The sequence below is a fragment of the Pleurodeles waltl genome, chromosome 3_2 (genome assembly GCF_031143425.1).
Source record: "Pleurodeles waltl isolate 20211129_DDA chromosome 3_2, aPleWal1.hap1.20221129, whole genome shotgun sequence".
NCBI lineage: Eukaryota > Metazoa > Chordata > Amphibia > Caudata > Salamandridae > Pleurodeles > Pleurodeles waltl.
In genome coordinates this window covers 78187966-78214290 of record NC_090441.1, presented here as the reverse complement: position 1 = coordinate 78214290, position 26325 = coordinate 78187966, and the positions used below count along the sequence as shown (strand labels likewise).

Below are 26325 nucleotides of genomic sequence, written 5' to 3'. Positions count from 1 at the left end.
CAGTGTTCTTCGTCACTGGGTCTCGTGCACTAGTGGGCAGTATTCTTCATCATGATGGACAGCATTCGTTGTCACTGGGTATATGGGTAATACTGTGTGAAGTTCTGCTGTGTAATACGTACACACATGAGCGGCATTATTCTTTGCCTTTGGGATATATGTATAATAATACTGCAGTCATGAAGAGTATTCTTAGCCACTGGGTAATATGTGTCCTCGTGGGCAGTGTTTTTGTCATGGTGGCAATATTCTTTGTCAGTAGGTAATGCATGTGCTCCTATTCACTGGTTAAATTGCACACTGGGGGGAAAACATTTGGTACTGGCACTAAACCAAACGTGTGCGTGGTAGATATTGTCACTGGGTATATGTGGCCTGGTGGGCAGTTTTATTGTCACTTGGTAATATGTGCAGTGGTGGTTATATTCTTTGGCACTATATAATACGTGTGGGCAGTATTATTTGATACTGTGCCCTCTGTGCAGTTGTGGGCAATAACCATTGAAGGTAAGTGGTTTCTGCATTGGTGAAGGTAATTGTTTGCCACTGGGTCATATGTGTACTGGGGAGCACAGATTTTTATCAGCAGGTAACATGTACAATGAAGGGTAGTATGTTTTCAGTGGTTAGCAGTATGTTTTCTCACTTTATTTTATATGTACTGGTGGGCTGTGTACTTTGTATTTGTAGAATGCGCACTGGTTGGCAGTAATCTCCAACGGTGCACTGGAGGGGAGTATTTTTGTGAGGGGGGTAATATGTCACCAGTGGGCAGAATGTTGTCCTTTTTAATGATATATAGCGGTGGGCAGTCTTTCCTGTTGCTGTGTTTAATGTTGTGTGCTATAGTTTCAATCTAACCTTGTTTTTTTGTTTAGGTTTTGCACATTGTGTGCGTGATTGGGTGTTTTTCCTCTCCGGCCTCATAAGATGGCTCTTTAGACTCGTTTAAAGTCGTGGCCCGTGGACAGCATGGATAGTGGATGCAGGACAGGCCTGTGCCCTTAGTATGTACACGTGCTTTTTGCATGCACAGTGAGGAGGAGATGTGTTTTATACGCAGTGCTTTCATTATACACTGACGGATGCGCAGCCCGTGTTTAGCGCACAAGGAATGTCTGCCTGGATAGTGTTATGTGGGCTTTTGGGGGGAGGGGTGCTTTACTCTGGGGTTTTGGAGGGAGGGGTGTTTTTTTTCTGCGAAGTGGGGTGTGGCACTGCACTCGCCCCCACTTGCAAAGGGCATAGGCTGCCGCTGCCTGGATGTACATAACAAGGTGGGCTGAGCCTGTGCTATGAAGTGCGCGGTTTTAACTTTTTTGCCCTCAGCTAAAGTGTGGTCTGTGTTTATTGACACAGGATCAGGATGTGCTCCATACATGCACAGTACGGGACGTGGCACGCACACAGTGAAACGGCACCCCTACCTCCTTCAAAATGCGTGTGCGTAAAACAAAATTACGCTGCGTCTGTGCTCCATAGAAGAATGTTTTATCTACGTTCACAGTGAGACCGCGGTGTGTGCGTGGAGGATGTGGGTGCCCTTGCATCGAGTGAAACTGTGCATATGTGTCTAGCCTTGCCGGTGGCTGTGGGTGTATGTGGTAAAGCTGGGCTGTGCGTGGCCCATTCAGAACAGTGCTTTACCCTCCTTAAACACTGTGAAATGGTGCGTGGCTGTGGGTATGTGGTAAACAGGGCTGTTCGTGGTTTATATAGAAGAATGTTTTACCCTCCTTAAACACTGTGCAGTGCTCTGTGGCTGTGGGTGTATGTGGTGAAGTTGGCCTGTGCGTGGCCCATTCAGAACAATGCTTTACCCTCCTTAAACACCTTGACGTGGCCTGTGGGTATGTGGTAAACTGGGCTGTGCGTGGCCAATACAGAAGAATGTTTTACCCTCCTTAAACACTGTGAAATGGTCTGTGTCTGTGGGTATGTGGTGAAGTTGGACTGTGCGTGGCCCATTCAGACAAATGCTTTACCCTCCTTAAAAGCTGTGAAATGGTGCGTGGCTGTGGGTATGTGGTAAAGCTGGGCTCTGCCTGTGCTATTCAGAGTGAAGTGTTGCCCCTTCTGTGCTGAGACTGTGGGGTATATAATCCCAGGGACACCTTGCATGTGTAGAGGGGCTGAGGCTTCAAATTCCCATCCAACCGAGCAGGGACGGGAAGTGGGCGGGGATGAGGTGTTGACATAGCCCCAGCTACACCCCTTCCCCTCCCCCACTTCCCCTCGCAGTGCTGGTGGATGTTCAGATGGTATTCGCGGCCGCAGGGCCCCTCCCCTGCCTTCCTGTCCATGCCTCACAGCTGGGAGCGTGCCTCTGCCTCACCGAGGCGTTCCTGTGACTTCCTCAGTGTGCACAGACCATGGGATAGCAGCCGGCACCCCCGGCGTCACAGACCAGAGTGTACCTCCCAAGGATAGGGAACCCCGAAGCGGAAAAGGGTCGAGACCTGAGTATGACTACGAGGCAGAGCGTGCAGGGTGCCCCCTTATAAGAGGGGCGAAGACTGACCCCAGTCTGTGCCTGGAGACCATCTGACCCCATCTGTCCCTCCACCTCCCAGGACACAACCCGCAGGGTGCCCCCCACCCCCAGGACTGACCCAGAGGATGCTGAGTTCGTTGCTTCGGCAGAACCATTGCCTCAGCAGAGGTGCCAAGTAAGTGTCAGATTTTAGGGGCACCGTGTACTGCCTTTACAAAGGTGCTTAAACTCTCTCGGGGTACGCCTCCTTTCACACGGCTTTTCAGCGTGCACACACCACCGTTGTATCCTCCCTTTCCTCTGTCACGGAGTGGCACTGTCTCCTTCGCCTACCTAGTACGGGAGACTACAGTTACCTCAGATTCTCTCTTCCTTTTGTCTGGCGGGTCTCGCGGTCTTTCGACCTAGGAGGTCTTCCACAGCTGGAAAGAGGCGCCACATCGCAAAGAGATGGGACTTGCAGGGACATTCTTCTGATTGGAAACATGAAACTACAAGTCCCAGAATGCAAAGAGTTAGCTAAAAAGCGAGGCCCAATTGATTGTCTGAAGGAGTCGCATACATGCCGCCCGGCCTCCTGACGGGCGTGTCATTCACCGGCGTCAGGGCTTTTCCACATGCACAAGTGCTTGCGCCAAGGTTTAGAAGCCTCTGCAGCTCACCTATGGTCAAGGGTGAACGAGACCCCATGTCACCAGGAATACTCTTTTCACTCGTGGGCTTTCCATTTCCTTAACAACCTCCTGGTGGCTGCCTTGTGAAAACCCCGTTCAGCGCACGGCAAAAGTTTCTGTTGTAATCTGAGGCCTGAGGTCCTCTCCAGCGGGTCTAAACGTGTCTCCCCCTGCCTGAGGAAATGCGCCTCACTTGGCAGCGCACACAGGGATGGGTGCATGGATGGGCGAGGCTCGGCCCGCACTATCTGTGAGGACATGGGGGTGGAGGGGTTCCTTAAAACCATGGCCGCAGCAGCCTCGTGCCGGGCGAGGTCCAGGATAGGAGCGAGGCCCTAGCTGATGGGCTCGCCCAGAGTCCCTCACCAGCCTTGTCACCCTGTGTTTTCCCACCATACCTAAAAACACATACATTTACACATACCTGGCCCTTTGTTTGGTCGTGTTCATCAGTTGGTCTGTTCAAGTTTCATTCAAATGTTGCTTCTGTCCACCTCATATAGCCTAGGGGAGTTGACCAGCCCTCTTCATGCATTTTTGTCTTGCACTATGTTATGACATTTCGTTTGACTACATGTGCATAGCCACCTGAAAAGAAGTGCAGTTTAGTGCCCTGGATGGGTTGGGCTACTCCTTTACTATTACTTTCGTTTAGTATTTTTGCTAACTGTTTTTGCATAGTAAACATGCTTGTACAGAATACATACAAAATCATGGTAAGCTTGCCAATGTCAGGCTTAGTGGCCTTGTCATTGCTTTTTTGAGTTGTGCTGCCCCGGGGGCTTGGGCCACCTCCACCCCTGGTAGAGATGCATCGCATTCAACATGTTTGGGAGAGAGGGCGTGCTCCTGCCTATCTACACACCCACCCCTGGGGACTGGGGATTCCTGGCAGTGCAGGTAAACGTGCCAGGAATGTGAGAGCAGGAAGTGGGGGGGGGGGGGGGGAGCTCCGAGCAGGCAGACCAGGTGGCCGCACCCTTACAGTTTATAGACAGCTGTGACACCTCATGGCGTGGATGAGCTGTTGACTTGTGGAACTGGGAATCTTGAAAGCTCTGCAGATATGTACAATGGCCTTGTGTGTTGTACTTAAAATGTATATTTCTCCCTGTGAACTTGATTGGTAACTTCCCTTGGCAGTTATTCTTAAGGTATAGTTGAATTGTGGGTGACAAGAGATCTGAAGTTTTCTACATGCGTTCCTGTGTAGCTCATACAGTCCTGATTTTTAGCTCTTATAAACCAGCACATTGCAAGCTGCCTGGTTGTGGAAGACCTACTGTGGACCACAAACCAAAAAACTTAGAGTGGGCTTAGAGCCCTCCTATTTCTTAACATTGGTTGGCTCTATAGTCCTTTTCATGTGCTTACCTTCCCCTTCATCTGTTTGTCCCACCCCTGGAGCATAGCCTCTTTACCATTCTTTTGAATTTAAGGTTTAGATCCTTCCACTGTTTACATATAGGGAACCACTTTTTAGGTTGAGCATAGCAGCGCCCAAACGCTGCTTTTCTGACTTGTTGGTATGTATCTTAGCTGTTAACCACGCCCACCACTATCACTCGTTTATGGGCTTGTCTTTCAAAAATCCTTTGTTTTTGTTGGTAACTGCTTTACGTTTGTCCCTCCTTTGGGTGGTTTGGTTACCACCTTGGCCATCGGCACTGCTACATGGATAATTGCAGTTTTGCCGATAACTTTACTGCGAGTGAACTTCTTTTTCCTTTTGTCTCTCTTCTCCCTCACGGCTCTCTTATGTCAACTGTTTTACTTTTTATTTTCAGCTTATGTTGCAAGAAAAGTCCAATTAGGAATTTACCACGCTATAAGCTCTAACTCGAGCAAAAGCAAGACCCATTGCATTACAAAAGCTTGTTTTTTTTCGTTCAGCTTCCGATGATTGCATGTTTTTTTCTAGTTTTCTTGCTCGTGAACTGCATCCCGCCTCCTCTGCTGATGGTGTATCTCATCTTACTTTTTGCCAGTGATGTACAACATCTATAACCAGCACTGGCAAAGCAAATAGCTACAAAAGATGAGTCCTATTGGCTTTGCCAAAGCTTGGACTACATTTCCCAAAATGCAAGGTAACATGCTACATTCAGTGCTCTCGAATGGACCCGGAAACTTGAGAGCTCTGGTTGACCCTATATGTAGGCGTGGGATTGTCCAAGTCATTGGGCTACCAAGTCTGGCTTACTTGTATTGGGCCGGTAGCATGTTTCCATCAAACTTCCCAGTCAAAGGAGGCTTAACTTTCCCCTGGTCATGCATGGATCGCAAGTCCATTCTATATATTTTATCCTGCGTTCTCGGACTTTCGTTCTATGGATGTCGATATAAAAGCAGGACATTTTTGATATAATTGCCACTTCTGTTAGCCAGTTTGGTATGGGGCCTATTTAAGTCGTCATTAAGAAAAACCTAGTACTAAATGGCAATACAAAACGGTTTCCTTGTGGCCAAGTACTGAAAACCTACTCAAGCAATCACCTACAGAAAAATCCTCGCTGTTTTTTGGTACGTATGAAAATCACACTGAGTTACCGCTGTCCAACCAGGAATAACATTTAACCCCTTAGCTGCTGGACCGTCCCCCCCCCCCCCCCCCAGTACTGAGCCCTTTTTTGGCTATTTGGGGTAGTTCGCGCTTAGGCCATCATAACTTTTTGTCCACAGAAGCTATCCACGTCAAATTTGTGTCCTTTTTTTCCAACAACCTAGGGATTCTAATGGTACCCAGAGTTTGTGGTTTCCCCTGGAGGAGACCAAGAAATTAGCCAAAATACAGTGAAAAGTTCATTTTTTCCAAAAAAATGGGAAAAAAGGGCTGCCGAAAAAGGCTTGTGTTTTTTTCCCTGAAAATGGCATCAACAAAGGGTTTCTGGTGCTAAAATCACCATCTTCCCACCTTTCAGGAACGGGCAGAGTTGAATCAGAAAACCACATTTTTCAACACAAATTTGGCATTTTACTGGGACATACCCCATTTTTACTATTTTTGGTGCTTTAAGCCCCCTTCCAGTTAGTGACAGGAATGGGTGTGAAACCAATGCTGGATCCCGGAAAGCTAAACATTTCTGAAAAGTAGACAAAATTCTGAATTCAGCAAGGGGTCATTTGTGTAGATCCTACAAGGTTTTCCTACAGAAAATAACAGCTGAGATAAAATAAATATTGAAATTGAGCTGAAAACAACAGCCATTTTTCTTTATGTTTGACTCTGTAACTTTTTCCTGCAATGTCAGATTTTTTAAAGCAATATACCGTTATGTCTGCTGGACTCTTCTGGTTGCGGGGATATATAGGGCTTGTAGGTTCATCAAGAGCCCTAGGTACCCAGAGCCAATAAATGAGCTGCACCCTGCAGTTGGTTTTCATTCTATACTGGGTATACAGCAATTCATTTGCTGAAATATGAAGAGTGAAAAATAGGTATCAAGAAAACCTTTGCATTTCCAAAATGGGCTGAAGATAAGGTTTTGAGGAGCAGTGGTTATTTGCACATCTCTGAATTCCGGGGTGCCCATACTAGCATGTGAACTGCAGGGCATTTCTCAAATAGACGTCTTTTTTACACACTCTTATATTTGGAAGGAAAAAATGTAGAGAAAGATAAGGGGCAATAACACTTGTTTTGCTATTCTATGTTCCCCCAAGTTCCCTGATAAAAATGATACCTCACTTGTGTGGGTAGGGCTAGCGCCCGCGACAGGAAATGCCCCAAAACACAACACGGACACATCCCATTTTTTGACAGAAAACAGAGCTGTTTTTTGCAAAGTGCCTACCTGTAGATTTTGGCCTCTAGCTCAGCCGGCCCCTAGGGAAACCTACCAAACTTGAGCATTTTTTTAAACTAGAGACCTAGGGGAATCCAAGATGGGGTGACCTGTGGGGCTCTGACCAGGTTCTGTTACCCAGAATCCTTTGCAAACATCAAAATTTGGCCCAAAAAACACTTTTTCCTCTCATTTCGGTGACAGAAAGTTCTGGAATCTGAGAGGAGCCACAAATTTTCTTCCACCCAGCGTTCGCGAGTCTCCCGATAAAAATGGTACCTCACTTGTGTGGGTAGGCCTGGTGCCCGCAACAGGAATAGATCACACAACAGTCAATGTTGGTCCTTACATGAGGCAGCTGTTGACCCAAGGGGGATCCATTCCTGACGCAGGCACTAGGTGTAGGCACTCAAGTGGGGTAGTGTTTTTAATCAGGACAGGTGAGGAATCACTGGGTGGTAGGAATTTTGTGGACCCAAGCATATTCCTGTAGTTTGTGTGACAGAAATGCGAGAAAAATAGAGTTTTTATTCAACATTTCAGCTTTGCAGGATATTCTGGGTAAGAAAACTTTGGGGAATCCACACAAGTCACACCTCTGTGGACTCCCCCGAATGTCTAGTTTCCAGAAATGTTTGGGTTTAGTGTGTTTCTCTATATGGCCACCGAACCCAGGACCAAAAACACAGGTGCCTGCCTTACAAAACCAGTTTGTTTTGCGATAGATAATTTTGATGTCTCCACAATACGATTTGGGCAGTGGAATTTGGGGCTGAACTAAATTGGGGAGCTCCCAAGAGAGCACTCTCTCTCTCTGCTTGCCGCCGCATTCACCTGCTCTCTGGGTTGGGCTAACCCACTATTGCCCAGTTGCACAGACTGCTTGCGAAGGGACATCAGGACTGTCCTCATCACCTCCCTCATAATGTACTGGAAGAGGAGTTATCGAATGGGACTCCTCCGACTGAAAAATCACTCCCAGAGTCTGCGCCATTGTCCTGTCCCTCAGATGCTGTCTCAGTGTCTGATGTCTCAGTCTCTGATCCTATGTCAGAGCTGTCCTCTATAACCCGAGTGACGGCAGCAGTCATCCATCCAGATGCCATCTCTGCTACTGGCTAAACTGTTGCTCTAAGCCTACGTAGACAGTCACAAAATCGATGGTGTGTGTGAGATACGTGCAACAGTAGAGGCCACCTTACCTGCGCTTCTTCCCTCAATCAGCACGTTCTTTCAAGACACTCAAAAAACACCTTGTCACATACCATTCGTCACAGTCTTTAGCACCTCCTGCGCCCAGTCCAACAATCATTATTGGTGCTCCCACTCCCTCCTCCTCAGATTCCCTCATTACCACCCAGCAAAAGTGCCCTTCATCTCTCCATAGCCGCCCTCCACCCTGCACATACATTTCTTTTGTATTATAGCGTAGGTAATGGCTGACTTTACTAATGTACTCAGCTATTTACATAAAATACAGATTTGCTCTTTGCAGTAGGCATATAAACCTTCTGCGCTTCTTTATGGCACTAAAACTGCCACTAGACAAGTCTGACCCTTTTGTAGCAGAAACATAATCACAATACTTGACTTTTTTATTGCTGCCTAAAAGCTACAGTTGAAAAGCGTCAGTTGAAGTATGTGCATTGCTTTGAAGACGCAAGCTGCAACTGCAAGACAACTAGTGGCAAATCTATATATATATATATATATATATATATATATATATATATATACCACTTTTATATGTGGGTCTGGTTTTCCTGGGGGCCGATCGCAGCCCCCAGGGAAACCACACACATATTGACAAAAGTGATAAATCTATAGATCTATATATATATAGATCTATCTACATAGATATATCTATAGATAGATCTATATATATATATATAGATATACATCTATTTTTTTTTAGTTGTTGTATGGTTTCCTTGGGGGCCACAATGGTCCCCAGGGAAACCCTACAACAACTAAAAAAAATATTGCCCCCCACAGTGGGTCGCCCTGCCCACGGGCGACCCTCTGTCCATTTATTTTTCTTTTTTTTGGGGGGGGGGGGGGGCTCTACCCATTTTTTTTTTTTTTTAAATATGCCCCCGGGAGGGGGGGCGTTTTCCGAGGGGGCTGTTCCCCCCCAAGTGAAATCCCTGGTGTCTAGTGGTGTTTCCCAGGAAACACTTTCAGAAGGCCTCGTAAGAAAGGGGCGACTCTCTTACGAGGCCTTCCTGAAACTGTTTTTTCAGCTGTGCTGCGATCGGGGGCCAGAAAACACTTTCAGGAAGGCCTCGTAAGAAAGGGGAGACTCTCCCCTTTCTTACGAGGCCTTCCCGAACGTAGGGAAGGCAGTTTGTGCCCGTTTTCCCCATCGGAGCACTAGTAAAGGACGTCACAAAGGGGCGGGTGGGGGGAGACACGGAAGAGCTTCCGTGTCTCCCATGGATAAAAAAATAATAAAAATAAATCCTCGGGTGCAACGCACCCGAGGATTTATTAACCCCCTCCCTGGTGTCGGCCACTGGTCGTGACCCGCGCCCACATTTAAGAGGTTAAATAACCCTCCGTATACATTTTGAAAATGTATTTTGCTAAACATCTTATGGACTTCATCATTAGTGTTTTGCTTGCAAACTGCTGAAGCCTTACCACATTGCAGAGGTCACAGCGCTGGCAGCGCGCGGCAGGAAGTAGTCACACTGGGGTGGCTATGCCACCGGGGAGGAAGTCTCACTGCGGTGGTCATAGCACTGCAGGAGGGAGCATGTTCTACTCGAGTCCAGTAGCACTGACAGGGCACTGAAGTGGTCGGAGCATCCTAACATGTGGGAGGTAAACGTCTCTTTTATGGTTGTTAACTAATATAAATGCTGTTTGTCTCTCAAACCCCCCCCCCCCCCCCCCACCAGCTCCTTCAGACCCACATGGGTGAGTAGTACGCTTTACAAATCCCCTGATTGATTGAGTATTCCTAAAAACTGATACAGCCGCATAAGTTTCTCTGTGCTGGACTCACCCACCCATGCCTGGCAGGGGCCTTTCACTGTCAATGTATACGGGCACTTGTTTGCCTTTTATAGAGCTTCCTTCCTAACATTTTCTTGCCCAGGAGCTCTATTTATGAGTGTCCCTTAGCTGCCCGCTGGTTTTGTAACCCTTCCTTCTCCCATTGTTATGGTCAATGCAGCTGTCACCGGACAAACGTGAGCATCACTGGAGAGGGGCGTTGGGTCCGCCCACATGTTGGGAGACAGGAGTACATGTTTTGATTGGGCAGTGGTTGTGTACTTCCATAAAAAGGTTTGGCCTTCCACACAACTGCTATCATTTTGTTTATTTATCCAGCTTCCTGAGCTTCAACTTCTAGCAGCGCACACATGACATTCAAAGCTATTAAATTGTCTTGGATAGCCGGATAACTTGTGTTGTTTTAATCTGACAGCAGCTCAGATGAGAGGGGACAGTCATTAAGGTACATGCATGGTTAACTCTGGCTTGACAGTGCAGTTGTTGCCTGAGCTTTTAACCTACAACAATATTATTCTTCAGTTCTTAGCTGTCACATAAATATGTATCAATCCCCATGCTACCTATACTGCTTCACACTACTGGACATTCTTCTTTAAAGCTAGACCTATTGGTCTTGCCAATACTTGTCTTTTTGAGGAGCGGCTGCAGACACCAGGTGTCTGGTGGAAGAGTACTTAAGTAGCCTCATGGTGTGTGCGGGTCGAAAATCCAACCTAGGCAGCACGTTCATGGGCACCATAGAGATTTTGGAGTTGCAGGCTTTTTTTTTATAAAGATTATAACCAGGGCCAATGGAATTATACTGCATGGGAGGATCAAATTATGTGGCAGGGTTGACTAAATTATGCAGCAAGGATAGGCAAATGTATGCAGAGTAATGTGGCACAATTTGTGACATTACTTCATTAGTTTGTCATTTTACACATCTTAACACTGTCGGGCATATGTTTCACCTCCTCAGTACCACTTTAACACCCAGATATAGCAGCGAGCAACAGAAGTGTGACCAGTCAACCTTTGCGAAGGGCCTTTCACTGCACAGCAACGCATGTCACTGCATTTTAAGTAACTTGAGCTAGAAACAGTTTTTTTTTGTTAAAATCTGCAGATTACACAGCAGATGATGAATCAAGTGGCAAATCCATATCTACGCAGAAAACATTGCAGTGCCCCTGATTATAACCATTCCCTGCACAAACGTTTATCAGTTTCCCTTGTCTGCATTGTTAGGTGCCCAGCTGCCGTCTCCTACTAGTGAGCCAGTTTACTGAAGTGCCAGACGGTAGCGTAGACAGTGTGAATTATAAAATACAGCAATAATCAGAGCTCAGTGGGCCCTGGTTCTGCTGCACCAAAGGCAGCTAATCCCCCAGTGCCAGAAGGAAAGGGGCATCCCTCTCATTCCAAAGGTGTACAGGATTTAACAAGCATTTGCAATTCAATGGGTCTCGCATTTGCTAGTGTTGTAAATCCCTAACTGAACTTTTCTTGCCACATAAATTGAAATGAAAGGTAAAACAGTTGACATAAGCAACCCGATTCAAAGCGCCACAGACACCATGAGCGTGAAGGAGAGACACAAAAAGAAAAAGATGTTCGCTCACAGTCAAACGTGTCGGCAATCGTGCAATCATCCATGTAACGGGGCAGTCTGCAGGGCGGTAACAAAACCTCCCCAAGGAGGGACAAAGGTAAAGCATTTACCAATGATGATTTTTGAAAGGCAAGCCCAGGAACGAGTGAAAGTGATGGGCGTGCTGTGGGTGTGGTTAAAAGCCCACAATACTTACAACAGGTCGTTGCACTTGCGTGCTCGACCTAAAAATGAGGGATGTGATCCGACAATTAACTTTGAAAAAAATATGATTTCCTTTTGAGAATATCCATTAACCAAATGGTGTGTTTTGAGATTGGGTAAGAGTGACATTGTGCTGAGAGATGTCCTTAACATTTAACGAGGGAGAGTGTGCTTTAAGGCGATGCTGTTACTGAATGAATGAGGTTGTGCATCATGGAATGATTCTCGTACTTAATAAGTGGGATTCTGGAAGTGAGAGACAGATCAAATGAGTGAGATTTATTCTTAATGAGTGGAATTGCGCATCACTGAGAGGCTCAAATCTAACGAGTGAGATTCTACTTGATAAAGCGAGACTCGCACTGATGAATGGCATTATACTTCATAGAGTAACACACGGTGACTGAAATTGTGCTTCATGGAGTGAGACGCACACCGGAGAGAGAGATTATTCTTCAAAGAGTGAGACTCGCATCTAATGAGTGAGATTGCGCATCGCTGAGTGACACTCAAAATCTAACGAGTGAGATTCTGCTTCATAAAGTGAGACTTGCACAGATGAGTGGCATAATTCAGAGTGAGGCTCGCGCTTAGTGAGTGAGTGTGCTTCATGAAGTGAGACTTGCACTAAATGGAGTCGCGCATCCTTAGCGAGACCGCAATCTAGTGAGTGAGATTCTGTTTTATAGAGTAACACATGGTGACTGAAATTGTGCTTCATGGAGTGAGACGCACACTGGTAAATGAGATTACTCTTCAAAGAGTGAAACTATCACGAGTGGGATTGCGCATGGGCACTTCCGGACCCCCAGCTCTTCCAATGCACCTCCACTCTGCCCTTCAGGCCCCCACGGACTCGCGTGGCTGCGATAGCGCACCTCAGTCATGCCCAGGGCTTTAAAAGGAAAGTACCTGCTTGCTGCTGAGAAGTGCTGGTATTCTCCTATTAAATGTAATGCAAGAGAGCAGGTACTACACTCCCTTTCAAATTAAGGAAGTGCAGGTACTGTATACCGGACAGTACCTGCCCATTTAAAGTACTGGCCGTGCCCTTCAGCAGCCCAACACTGAGCACAACGCAGACATCTGCCAGTGCACGCCGCGGCCCTGCAGTCCTCGCGTGGTCCTCAGAGCACCCGGTGCGTGCCGAGGGACACCGGTTGCTTAGCTCTGTTGCAGGATCTGCCGGTGGTGTGACGCCTGAGGCTCGGAGGGAGAGCAGAGTTTGGGGGGGTGGGGGGGGGTTGGAATCCTCCCGCCCCCGCTGTGGGTTGTTTGCTGCAGTGCTTTACCTCAGACGCTGTGCACAGAATACCCAATGCAGGCCGGGGCGGTGAGGGTTAACCCTGCAGAGGCGGCTTCCACCCGCTGCTCCCATTGGACGTCAGTTTCCGGGGTGGGTTTAAATTGAGCAATGGGTTCTCAGACTGCAGAGGGTGATGTAATGGGAACCCAGGACCCAGACGTCATCATCGAGGGGCAGGGCACGTGCCTGAGGCAGGGGCGCGAGCAGGACCGGGGCATCCACGGGCTGCTGCACAGATGGATGTAAACAGACATACTATCAGACGTACAGGGAAGCAGGCAGATGTACACGAGATATAAATAACGAATACGCATGCAAAGTCCCTCTTTGTAGTCCAGGCTGCTCACTTATACCTGTGTATGCCGGTCTATCAGTCTAGGCTAGGGTGACCAGAATTTTAAAGCCAAAAACCGGGACATTTTAGAAAAATAGAAGAAGGACTACAATTTTACTTCAACCAAGTGCACAGAATGAGAGCTCTTAGCATAACATTACAGAAGAGGCACTAAAAATATAAATAAACTGCAATTTTTAAAGACAGCCTCATGCCTGTTTAATTTACTTTCTGATAACACATGCGAAGTAGCTCTGCTTTGGAAAACGAAAAAAACACCTCCCACCATTTTCAGGCTACTCTCTTTAACAAGCATTTGCATTGCAGTGGGTCTCATGTTTGCTCGCGTTGTAAATTCCTAACTGGACTTTTCTTGCTGATTCAAATCGCCACAGCTGCCGTGAACGCAACGGAGAGTCACAAAAGGAAAAAGAAGTTCACTCGCAGTCAAACGTATCAGCAAAAGTAAATTATCCATGTAATAGGGTCGATGACCAAGGCAGTAACAAAACCGCCCCAAGAAGGGACAAATGTAAAGCATTTACCAATGATAACAAAGGATTTTTTTTTAAAGGCAAGCCCACAAGCGAGTAAAAGTGATGGGTGTGAGGTGGGCATGGTTAAAAGCCCAGATACATACCAACACGTTGGAAAAGCAGCGCTTGTGCGCTGCTATGCTCGACCTAAAAACTGGGAAATTAGCTACATTTCCTGAAATCTGCCAGGACAGCTGGTGAAAAACCGGGACTGTCCTGGTAAATCCAGGATGCCTGGTCACCCTAGTCTAGGCATTCTAGGGTGACCAGACATCCCGGATTTGCCAGTACTGTCCCTGTTTTCCGGGAGCCGTCCCGGCATATTTCATGAAATTTGGTTCATGTCTCGGTTTTTAGAGGAGGTCGACTGAAAATAGCGAGAGGCAGTATTTTGGGTGTTCCAAAGCAGGGCTAATTAGCAGTTGTTATAAACAAGAAATTTAATTAACAGGTATGATGTTGGTTTCAAAAAAATACATTTTATTTCATTAGAGCGGTCATTCTGCAACGCTCTGTTAATGTAAAAATGTAGTCCTTCTTCTATTTTTGCAGAATGTCCCTGTTTTTGGTACTAAAGGGCTGGTCACCCTATGTCAGTCCCAGCACTTAGCCGGCTACAGTCTACACTCTGGATGGCTCTCTGTCTACCCACCTGGCTGTGTTTGTGCACTGATCTCTGTGTAGAGGCCTGTCGCTGTGCATCCTACACACCAGTATGTGCCTGTTATGCACACACCAGCACACACACTGTAGGCATACACAGACCATGCACAGACACGGAGGTGCTGCCAGATGTGACTGGATATTAAAATATATGCAGGTGTGTGTACATATAACAACACTAAATGAACCATTTCAGCGCAGAATATTTCCTTAGTCCAATAAAAGGTTTCAAAACCTGGGCTTCTTGCATTTATGGTCTGGGCTAACAGCAGAATGTCTCTCTGCTGATGATGAGACAATAAATCTTCAGCTTCATATAATCCCCAGTGTGGCCTTTCGCCCCGCATTTACATAGACGTCAAGTATCTCAGTGTTATTTGTAACCCTCTGAAGGGTTTATGGACTTTTCACCAGCAGAACTTCCTAAGTTGTGGCCTTGCCCCTGTTTGCACATTTTCAAGTAATAACACTAATAAATAGGTCTTAGGATAATCACAAGGATTACATTATGAACTGTCTTGCCTCTAGGCGCTGATAACAGTTGGTAATCCTGTATGAATCTAACGATCACAAAATGCAAAGAGCTGTTGTGCCCCACCAGTGCTATGCCAATACAGGGGCACCCCACAGGCCCAAGAGGACGGTGAAAACAAAAGCAACCTTTATTGTGTATATTGTCAACTGGGCATAGACTGTGAATATCCCTCCTACGCAGGGCTAGGCCAAACAGCACTCTTCCTTATAGGTCAAAAATGAGTTAAATAGTCATACCACTCTTAGAATATAGAAAAACAAATGTTATTGCACATGCCCAGCACCCGAGGTACGTGATGGAACACACGAGCAATCAGTGTAGTGTCAGTCCATTTAGTAGATTTGTCAATAAACAGCTCTTTTTTTGGCACCCCCAGTAGTGTCTGCTTCTTTCTAGCGGTGCAAGGTCAGTGCTACAAATATATAGGCGTGCGCAGTAAGAGCGGCAACTGCATCAGGGTAGGCTTCTCCAGAAATACCCTATAAGTGCTAGGACTACAGCAGTGTAACCTGTAGGGCTAGAGAAATGTTGCTTTGTGGAGCAGTGTGTGTATGCGGAGCCCCGTGCTGCGTCAAAAGCACAGATACAGCCAGCCACTGAATGGAGACGCAGGATTCTCGTACAACTGAACTGTTACTGCAGTGTGATGTAGTGCTCTCTAAAGAGGTTTGTCTTTAGTTTTTCTTGAGCAGGGTTTGTGAGGCTCTAATAGATACAGGAACGTTGTTTTAGATCCTGGATGCATAGATGAGAAGGTTTACCATCTAGTTTTGTTCTTTTTTGTACATTATTGTCTCCAGTCTGATTTTGCCAGGCTGTCCTTGTTTTCTTGGCAGTGTGGTCCATGAGACTGAGGCCAGTGCCCAGGGTGAATCCACGTAACTTGGTGTTGTATGAAAGTTGGGGTGTGAATCGGTCCTGCATCATGCCGTTGACTCAGGTTTGGACTAGTTATTACTTGTTTTTCGTGGCAAATAACAGTCCCTTGTGTGACTGAGCTGCAGATAGTCATTGAACATCCAGTTCTGAATGAGGGGCCGGCATCGCTTGTGGTGCAGAATGTCTGGAGCAGAGGACTCTCAAATAATTTGGACTTTCCCCAGCAGTCCCCTGTGAGTGCTGGGACTGTAGCAGTGACCTCCCACTGCGGTGTACTTCATATGACCCCAGGAATATTAGCTTCCACAAGCAGCATGTCTTTGATTTAGGACTCAGCAGTGTGAAGTTTCTACCAGCAGGGCCCTCTCAGAAGTGTCACCATAGCAGTGAGAGTCCCCTGCTGCCCTCAGTGTTCTGTCATGCCAGCAGCGTTACCTTCCTCCCTAGAGTGACCTGACAGTGCTATAGGAACCAGCGGTGTGAGTTTCCTCCCACCTAGAGATGGACAAGCCAGACAAGACTGGAAACTGGCTCCAGTGGGATGTGTGCCCCAGCCCTGCCCCATGGAACTAGCGAGTTTAAATAAAGTCGCATCCGGCACTCCAGACAGTGGCTCTATTCCTCCCCAATGTAGTTTTTAAAAGACAAAAAACACTGAATACAGGGCAGTGAGTGGAAACCGGAATTTTGAACAAAGGAGGTGTATTCATCATTGCATGTATGTTTACAGAGCTGTAATCTGAGCTCTGCCTCTCTGGGATCTCCTGCTTTTTTCAATAATCTATTTAATTGCCCTGTGATGCTGAGCATTCTAAATCGGTCTGTTTGACCAGTCAAGGAATCCTGTAACATCAGCATAAAAATAGCATCTTGTGCCTTTCCTTACCCTTATGTTTTGCGCATATACAGTCAGGTTGATTTAACATGATAGGTGTATTTGCTGAACATAGAGTACTAACAGGACAGTTAAAAGCAGTATTAATTATGTACAATCTACAACCACTAAACATGGGCTGTAACCCCAGCTTCCTTGCTTGACCAAACTGTGATTTCAGGCAAATCGCTGTACTTTGCACTCATTTTCAATGGCCAAGCAATTAGGAAGTGCTATGATGTAAGTTTATTCAGGGTACACGCTATTCAAAAAACAAACTCATATTTGGTTTAACTGAAGTGTGCTTCACACACTAGTATGGCCGGCCATATATATAGTGGTCATGACAAACTTACATTTCATGGCTCATTGGTGGTTATGTCATCAGGGTGAGGTGATGCTCTTGGATGTTTCTATGATCAGCTTTAAAAACTGCTGTTTTTTTTTAAATGTCAATGCAGTGTCATCATCTATAATACTGAATTGAAACACTAAAAATATTGAAGAAATAGCCTTGCCTACCATGTTAGAGTGCTCATCACATGTTTTTACATGGTGTTTACCGCCTGCTAACTCTTTTGAAGCCTCTGCTTGCGCTTTGCCTCTTACAGCCGAGGAGGATCCCTGGCCCGGCACTCAGTGAATTTGCTAGTCTGGCCATCTTTACTCCTATACGTGGCCCGTCAGTGCTATAGGACGAGAGCAGCACAAGCCTCCTGCTGTCCCTAGTCAGCAGCTCAGCCCAGTGGTGCCTTGGCAAGGCCCCAGCTGCTTCAGCAGGAGTGTCTTTGATGAATGTCCTGCCAGTGCTATGACCACCTTCAGGAGCGTCCTGTCAGTGCTCTAGGACTCCAGCAGTCCGTGCTTCCTCCTGCAGTGCCCTGTCAGTGCTCTATGACTCCAGCACCCAGTGCTTCCTCCTGCAGTGCCCTGTCAGTGCTCTATGACTCCAGCACCCAGTGCTTCCTCCTGCAGTGCCCTGTCAGTGCCGGAGGGCTCCAGCAGCCCTTGCATACTCCTGCAGTGCCCTGTCAGTGCTGGAGGGCTCCAGCAGCCCGTACATCCTCCTGCAGTGCCCTGTCAGTGCTCTAGGACTCCAGCAGTCCGTGCTTCCTCCTGCAGTGCCCTGTCAGTGCTCTATGACTCCAGCACCCAGTGCTTCCTCCTGCAGTGCCCTGTCAGTGCCGGAGGGCTCCAGCAGCCCGTGCATACTCCTGCAGTGCCCTGTCAGTGCTCTAGGACTCCAGCAGCCCATTTATACTCCTGCAGTGCCCTGTAGGTGCTCTAGGACTCCAGCAGCCCGTGCCTGCAGTGCTCTAGGACTCCAGCAGCCCGTGCTTCCTCCTGCAGTGCCCTGTCAGTGCTCTAGGACTCCAGCACCCGGTGCTTCCTCCTGCAGTGCCCTGTCAGTGCTGGAGGGCTCCAGCAGCCCGTGCATGCTCCTGCAGTGCCCTGTCAGTGCTCTAGGACTCCAGCAGCCGGTGCTTCCTCCTGCATTGCCCTGTCAGTGCTCTAGGACTCCAGCAGCTGGTGCTTCCTCTTGCAGTGCCCTGTCAGTGCCGGAGGGCTCCAGCAGCCCGTGCATACTCCTGCAGTGCCCTGTCAGTGCCGGAGGGCTCCAGCAGCCCGTGCTTCCTCCCGCAGTGCCCTGTCAGTGCTCTAGGACACCAGCAGCCCGTGCTTCCTCCTGCAGTACCCTGTCAGTACTCCAGGACTCCAGCACCCGGTGCTTCCTCCTGCAGTGCCCGGTCAGTGCCGGAGGGCTCCAGCAGCCCGTGCATACTCCTGCAGTGCCCGGTCAGTGCTCTAGGACTCCTGCAGCCGGCGCTTCCTCCTGCAGTGCCCTGTGAGTGCTCCATGACTCCAGCACCCAGTGCTTCCTCCTGCAGTGCCCTGTCAGTGCTGGAGGGCTCCAGCAGCCCGTGCATACTCCTGCAGTGCCCTGTCAGTGCCGGAGGGCTCCAGCAGCCCGTGCATACTCCTGCAGTGCCCTGTCAGTGCTCTAGGACTCAAGCAGCCGGTGCTTCCTCCTGCATTGCCCTGTCAGTGCTCTAGGACTCCAGCAGCTGGTGCTTCCTCTTGCAGTGCCCTGTCAGTGCCGGAGGGCTCCAGCAGCCCGTGCATACTCCTGCAGTGCCCTGTCAGTGCTCTAGGACTCCAGCAGCCCGTGCTTCCTCCTGCAGTGCCCTGTCAGTGCTCTAGGACTCCAGCAGCCCGTACATCCTCCTGCAGTGCCCTGTCAGTGCTCTAGGACTCCAGCAGCCCGTGCCTCCTCCTGCAGTGCCCTGTCAGTACCGTAGGACTTCAGCAGCCCGTGCTTCCTCTTGCAGTGCCCTGTCAGTGCCGGAGGGCTCCAGCAGCCCGTGCATACTCCTGCAGTGCCCTGTCAGTGCCGGAGGGCTCCAGCAGCCCGTGCTTCCTCCTGCAGGGCCCTGTCAGTGCTCCAGGACACCAGCAGCCCGTGCTTCCTCCTGCAGTACCCTGTCAGTACTCTAGGACTCCAGCACCGGTGCTTCCTCCTGCAGTGCCCGGTCAGTGCCGGAGGGCTCCAGCAGCCCATGCATACTCCTGCAGTGCCCTGTCAGTGCTCTAGGACTCCAGCAGCCCGTGCTTCCTCCTGCAGTGCCCTGCGAGTGCTCTAGGACTCCTGCAGCCGGCGCTTCCTCCTGCAGTGCCCTGTCAGTGCTCTATGACTCCAGCACCCAGTGCTTCCTCACGCAGTGCCCTGTCAGTGCTGGAGGGCTCCAGCAGCCTGTGCATACTCCTGCAGTGCCCTGTCAGTGCTCTAGGACTCCAGCAGCCCGTTCATACTCCTGCAGTGCCCTGTCAGTGTTCTAGGACTCCAGCAGCCCGTGCCTGCAGTGCTCTAGGACTCCAGCACCCGGTGCTTCCTCCTGCAGTGCCCTGTCAGTGCCGGAGGGCTCCAGCAGCCTGTGCATACTCCTGCAGTGCCCTGTCAGTGCTCTAGGACTCCAATAGCCGGTGCTTCCTCCTGCATTGCCCTGTCAGTGCTCTAGGACTCCAGCAGCTGGTGCTTCTTCCTGCAGTGCCTTGTCAGTGCCGGAGGGCTCCAGCAGTCCGTGCATCCTCCTGCAGTGCCCTGTCAGTGCTCTAGGACTCCAGCAGCCCGTGCTTCCTCCTGCAGTGCCCTGTCAGTACCGGAGGGCTCCAGCAGCCCATGCTTCCTCCTGCAGTGCCCTGTCAGTAATGTAGGACTTCAGCAGCCCGTGCATACTCCTGCAGTGCCCTGTCAGTGCTCTAGGACTCCAGCAGCCCGTGCCTGCAGTGCTCTAGGACTCCAGCAGCCCGTGCTTCCTCCTGCAGTGCCCTGTCAGTGCTCTAGGACTCCAGCACCCGGTGCTTCCTCTTGCAGTGCCCTGTCAGTGCCGGAGGGCTCCAGCAGCCCGTGCATACTCCTGCATTGCCCTGTCAGTGCTCTAGGACTCCAGCAGCCCGTACATCCTCCTGCAGTGCCCTGTCAGTGCTCTAGGACTCCAGCAGCCCGTGCCTCCTCCTGCAGTGCCCTGTCAGTACCGTAGAACTTCAGCAGCCCGTGCTTCCTCTTGCAGTGCCCTGTCAGTGCCGGAGGGCTCCAGCAGCCCGTGCATACTCCTGCAGTGCCCTGTCAGTGCCGGAGGGCTCCAGCAGCCCGTGCTTCCTCCTGCAGTGCCCTGTCAGTGCTCTAGGACACCAGCAGCCCGTGCTTCCTCCTGCAGTACCCTGTCAGTACTCTAGGACTCCAGCACTCGGTGCTTCCTCCTGCAGTGCCCGGTCAGTGCCGGAGGGCTCCAGCAGCCCGTGCATACTCCTGCAGTGCCCGGTCAGTGCTCTAGGACTCCAGCAGCCCGTGCTTCCTCCTGCAGTGCCCGGTCAGTGCTCTAGGACTCCAGCAGCCCGTGCTTCCTCCTGCAGTGCCCTGTGAGTGCTCTAGGACTCCTGCAGCCGGCGCTTCCTCCTGCAGTGCCCTGTCAGTGCTCCATGACTCCAGCACCCAGTGCTTCCTCCTGCAGTGCCCTGTCAGTGCTGGAGGGCTCCAGCAGCCTGTGCATACTCCTGCAGTGCCCTGTCAGTGCCGGAGGGCTCCAGCAGCCCGTGCATACTCCTGAAGTGCCCTGTCAGTGCTCTAGGACTCCAGCAGCCGGTGCTTCCTCCTGCAGTGCCCTGTCAGTGCTCTAGGACTCCAGCAGCTGGTGCTTCCTCTTGCAGTGCCCTGTCAGTGCCGGAGGGCTCCAGCAGCCCGTGCATACTCCTGCAGTGCCCTGTCAGTGCTCTAGGACTCCAGCAGCCGGTGCTTCCTCCTGCAGTGCCCTGTCAGTACCGTAGGACTTCAGCAGCCCGTGCTTCCTCGCGCACTGCCCTGTCAGTGCTCCAGGACTCAAGAAGCATCCACCCTCAATAACCTGCAATGCTATTACCATTGCAGCGTGACTGCCTCCTACAGTGCATTGACTACTGCAGTGTCAGTGCTATAGGACTCCAGCAGCACACGTTTCCTCCTGAAGTGCCATGCAGCGCTGTGGCCGACGCAGTGAGATGTCCACCGTCAGTGCTTTTTCATACAATGATCACCGCAATGTGACAACCTTCAGCAGTGCTGCGTTAGTGCCATAGGACTTCAGCAGCCACCCTTCCTCGTACAGTGCGCGGTTAGTGCTGTCAGCCAGAACACAACACCCTGCAGTGCGCGGTTAGTGCTGTCAGCCAGAACATAACACCCTGCAGCGCGCGGTTAGTGCTATAAGATCCCTTCAGTGCGCTGTGACCACGGCAGTGCGACCACCTCCAGCAATGCGGAGTCAGTACCACAGGAGTCCAGCAGCACACGCTTCCTCCTGCAGTTCCCTGCAAGTGCTGTCAGGCTGAACACTGCACCACGGTCACCTCCAGCAGTGCGTTGTTACTGCTATAGCACTCCAGCAGCACATACCCCTGCGGTGCTGTGACCACCCCCAACAGTGCGCTGTTACTGCTATAGCACTCCAGCAGCACATACCCCTGCAGTGCTGTGACTACCTTCAGCAGTGCCCTGTTACTGCTATAGCACTCCAGCAGCACATACCCCTGCGGTGCTGTGACCACCCCCAACAGTGCGCTGTTACTGCTATAGCACTCCAGCAGCACATACCCCTGCAGTGCTGTGACTACCTTCAGCAGTGCCCTGTTACTGCTATAGCACTCCAGCAGCACATACCCCTGCAGTGCTGTGACTACCTCCAGCAGTGCGCTGTTACTGCTATAGCACTCCAACAACACATACCCCCGCGGTGCTGTGACCACCTCCAGCAGTGCGTTGTTACTGCTATAGCACTCCAGCAGCACATACCCCTGCGGTGCTGTGACCACCCCCAACAGTGCGCTGTTACTGCTATAGCACTCCAGCAGCACATACCCCTGCAGTGCTGTGACTACCTTCAGCAGTGCCCTGTTACTGATGTAGGTTTGCAGCAGCACACGTCCCTGCGGTGCTGTGACCACCCCCAACAGTGCGCTGTTACTGCTATTGGACTCCAGCAGCACATGCCCCTGCAGTGCCGTGACCACCTCTAGCAGTGCGCTGTTACTGCTATAGCACTCCAGCAGCACATACCCTGCAGTGCTGTGACCACCTCCAGCAGTGCGCTGTTACTGCTATAGCACTCCAGCAGCACATACCCTGCAGTGCTGTGACCACCTCCAGCAGTGCGCTGTTACTGATGTAGGTCTGCAGCAGCACATACCCCTGCAGTGATGTGACCACCTCTAGCAGTGCGTTGTTACTGCTATAGCACTCCAGCAGCACATACTCCTGCAGTGCAGAGACTACCTCCAGCAGTGCGCTGTTACTCCTGTAGGGCTGCAGCCGCACAAGCATACTCCTGCAGTGCTATTGCCAGCGCACGGTGACTACCTGCAGCAGCGCGCTGTCGGTGCTATTGATCTCCAGCGGCGCACACTCCCTCCTGCAGCTGTCAGTGCTGCTAGCCTGAGGCAGCGTGGCTTACGCCTTCAGTGCGCCCTCTCAGTGCTTTGAGCCCGCAGTTTCTTGTCACTGTGGCCTTGTTGTCAAACTTCCGGGCTCTTATCGGTGTGAGCTCTTCCGGCAGTGCCCTGTGCGAGAACCCGCAGCCTTGCCCGCCAGGACTGGGTACCCGTCAGCGCGAGCCTCCAGCGGTGCCCCGTCAGGACTGGAAGCTGAGGGCGCCACCGGACGCTGTGGGCAGACTCCTGCCCGCCCTGCGCACGCACGCACTCTGCATCGCGGCTGAGCCGGGGCTTCCCAGGGTTCGCTCGTGGTCGGCCCTCCCGGCTCCCGCCTTCAGGCAGCGAAACAATGGAAGTGACAGCGTGAGTGAGCAGGGGACACACCCCCTGCCGCCGCTAGCAGGGCGGGGGCCTCATGACCTCATCCTGTACGCCCATCCTCTGGGGCATAGAGCCCGAGGCACTAGCCCGTGGTGTTCTGGGAAATGAAGTCCAGTAATGTGCAGCCTGCACAGTTTCCCAGAGAAAAGGTAGTAGATATACCTGTGGGTCCAATCACGTTATGCATCTGTGTATATAAACAGGCAAAGCTCCCAATTTGCTTACATTAGTTGGTTGAAGCCACGAAGTCCTTTATTTCGTTGCATTATGGTACTTGTTGTTTTGCATTAATATGCAAGGCGGAAAACGGCACATATTTACAGAGCAGATGAATTTCTGGCTGTTGATGAAGTGGCTTTGCACAATGCAGATCTGTTGTATAAACTGCAAGCTGCACCCGAGCGGGTGGATCTTCAGTCCCGAACCGAGGCGGGACTCATGTCACCCAAATTAGGTACAGGGAAGTACTGTAGGCCCCACAATGATGACAGAGAGTAGTAGATTAGCAAACCTTAAAGGTTTATTAGCAGGTTAACAAAGTCACAAGCTCAAATCTTTCAATGTTGTTGAAAATCGGTAATCAAAACATGCACGTATCAGTATAAGTTTAATACCAAATACAAACGCAAACTGCTTAAAGTTGTCATAAAGCAAATCGAGCAGGCTCAGCATCCCATGAATTGACGTCCCTGAATATGCTAAACTAAGCTAAGGAAGTCGGGTACATTGAGGAAAAGTCAAGCAGAAAGTGTCAGCAGGAAAAGCCTCTAAAAGCAGAATCAAATGAAGATTCAGTGAGTATGTGAGAATGGATTTGGCCAGGAGTCTGACACTTTCGGGCAAGAACAAAGAAAGTCTCCTTAGAGGAGAGTGGAAAGGGCATCCGAATCTCGCTAACCGAGCAATGCACACAAATAATTTCTTTATAGAGGAAAAACAATTCCTTTTGGGTCTCACAAAGAGACCCAATCAGTACTGAACACATTCTGATAAACCAGTTTCAGCCTTCTTCCCAGCAATCACAAAATGAAAGTCTCTGCTGCACGACCTTTAACCGATAGGATAATACATTTCGGTCAGTGTGTTCTTCTTGCAGGTGCAGGGGTGCATTATTCAGCTCTCCAAGAAACCCATACAAACATCCACACAGAAACTGAAAACATTATGATGCAACCTAATTAACATGTACTTCTGCATCATGGCTCATGAAACAAGAAATTGAAAACTACACAGCAGATAAGAAAACATTTTGTCCTAACATGAGTCATTTTAAATTGAGCCCCACATTAACAATGGCCATTTTTAACGTGAAAATCACACTCTGTATATGTACGTGCACGGTGAAGAATAATGCAAATGTTGTGCAGAGCATAAAATAAATTAAATATTTTCATCACACCTTACTTACTTTGTAGGTAGAGGGTAAATTATGTTTCAAGGAGAAATACTGCTTTTAAGTCAGCAGTTGGGACACACCAAAGTTTTCATAACTGTAGAGTGATCTCGTTGTCATGTGCTAAAACCAGTTTAGATTTTCTAGAGATTAGAGCGGGCATTATTGGACTTATAGTTTCACTTTTATCATGTCAGACTCATGAATACCAGAATTTAAAACGCTATTGGGTATAAAGCCAGCGATGGCTGAAAGGATCACAATTGGTGTGATAGCTAGGTCCACTTTTAAGTTTTGAGTATTCCTAAATTAACTGTTGTTTTCTCTCTCCCAGCCTCCCTGACTCGTGCTGTTCTCAGCTAAAAGCTTAAAAGAACCTCAGCCTCATGAGGTGCAACCAGGACTAAAACTCGAGACAAAGATCACGTCATACGAATTAGTGCCAGATCCCTAACACTTGTTTTAGGGCTGTTTGGAAACATTAAAAACTGCATGTCTACAAAATGTAGTCTGGCCTGTTCATGGATTAGGATGTCTCATGGGGCCTAGGATCCCTCGAAGGTCGGTAGGGATGGGAAAAGAGCCACTACACACATGCATATGTAATTGGAGCTTGCAAAACTCACCGTGCACACGGTTGGCCGTTTATCCCTAACCCCGTCACTGCTATAATCCCACAACAGACGTATTGGCAAAAAAGATGCACTTAAGGGACATTTTCTTAATGTTTTATCGTAGGGCAATGCATGGCCACTTACTGCAGCTGACTGATTCGGTAGTACTGTAAATAACAGATTTTTTTTTTACCCGACTCAATGATATTCATTTTAATCAAGAAGTACATTTATCAGATGACTCTATTTTACAAAGTAAACAATGCTGTAGACTGGTCCTGGTCTTAAACTAATGCATTCTGGTGTTTGTAGTCTCCATCAAAACATCAAAGAAACCAGTTAATTTAACACACAGATTAGAGTGGTTTGTAAAAGGAAGTCCGTCCATCACTCAAACAACGTGTCGTTGATTGGAACAAATCTTCTGGTAAACTTACACAGATAGTATAGGTTCTCTCTGCTAGGATTTGCACCAGGGACCTTGCATGTTAAATCTGGTTACCGGACGAGTCTGTGGTATCAGGGACAAGTTTTACAACCTGGGCTTTCCTTTCTCTAACTGTTGCCCTCTGGTTGCTACATTCCTGGTTTACATCACTTGAGCCAATCTGACAAACATATGTTAACAAAGATTTGGAAAGGGGAAACTCATGACTTGAAGATTGAGTCACCTGGTAACTTTAACTTTAAATTCAGATTCCTGCAATTCACGAAGCTGTTTTATAAGTCTTCTCATATTTCTTTAAGGAGGGGATAATATGCCTATTCCATTATCCCAGCAACCGGCATAACCAGAGTTTTCACGTTTCTAAGGTCCAAGCAGGAGGAGTTCTTCCAGGCCAGTTTTTTCATTGAATTCTGGTAGCTGTAGATTATGTGACATGATTGGATTACACTTTGTAAACAAGGACGAAAGATGAAGTTACATTTCCTATTCTTTCTGTGAGGCGACGAGGTAAACAAGGGCGACGATAGAGTGCGGATAAGGTGGGTTTGACGGTAGGGGACGTTACCTGTAGGCCAGGTGTGTGTGAATGCACATCTACAGTTTGTGAGTGAGTATATCATGGTGAT

The 26325-nt window shown here is 49.1% G+C and overlaps 1 protein-coding gene across 4 annotated transcripts in view; it reads left to right on the top strand.

Moving 5' to 3' along the window:
* The window catches only part of LIMK1 (LIM domain kinase 1), a 171330-nt gene that overhangs the window by 36573 nt on the left and 108432 nt on the right, over window positions 1-26325 (top strand). Inside the window, exon 1 of one of the 4 annotated variants that reach the window (XM_069226795.1) lies at window positions 2350-2669. The exons of the other annotated variants lie outside the window; for them this stretch is intronic. Coding sequence (XP_069082896.1) covers window positions 2620-2669 — 50 coding nt within the window. The 5' untranslated portion in view covers window positions 2350-2619. Of the gene's footprint in view, window positions 1-2349; window positions 2670-26325 lie in introns of those variants that run through there. 4 annotated transcript variants of the gene reach the window in all.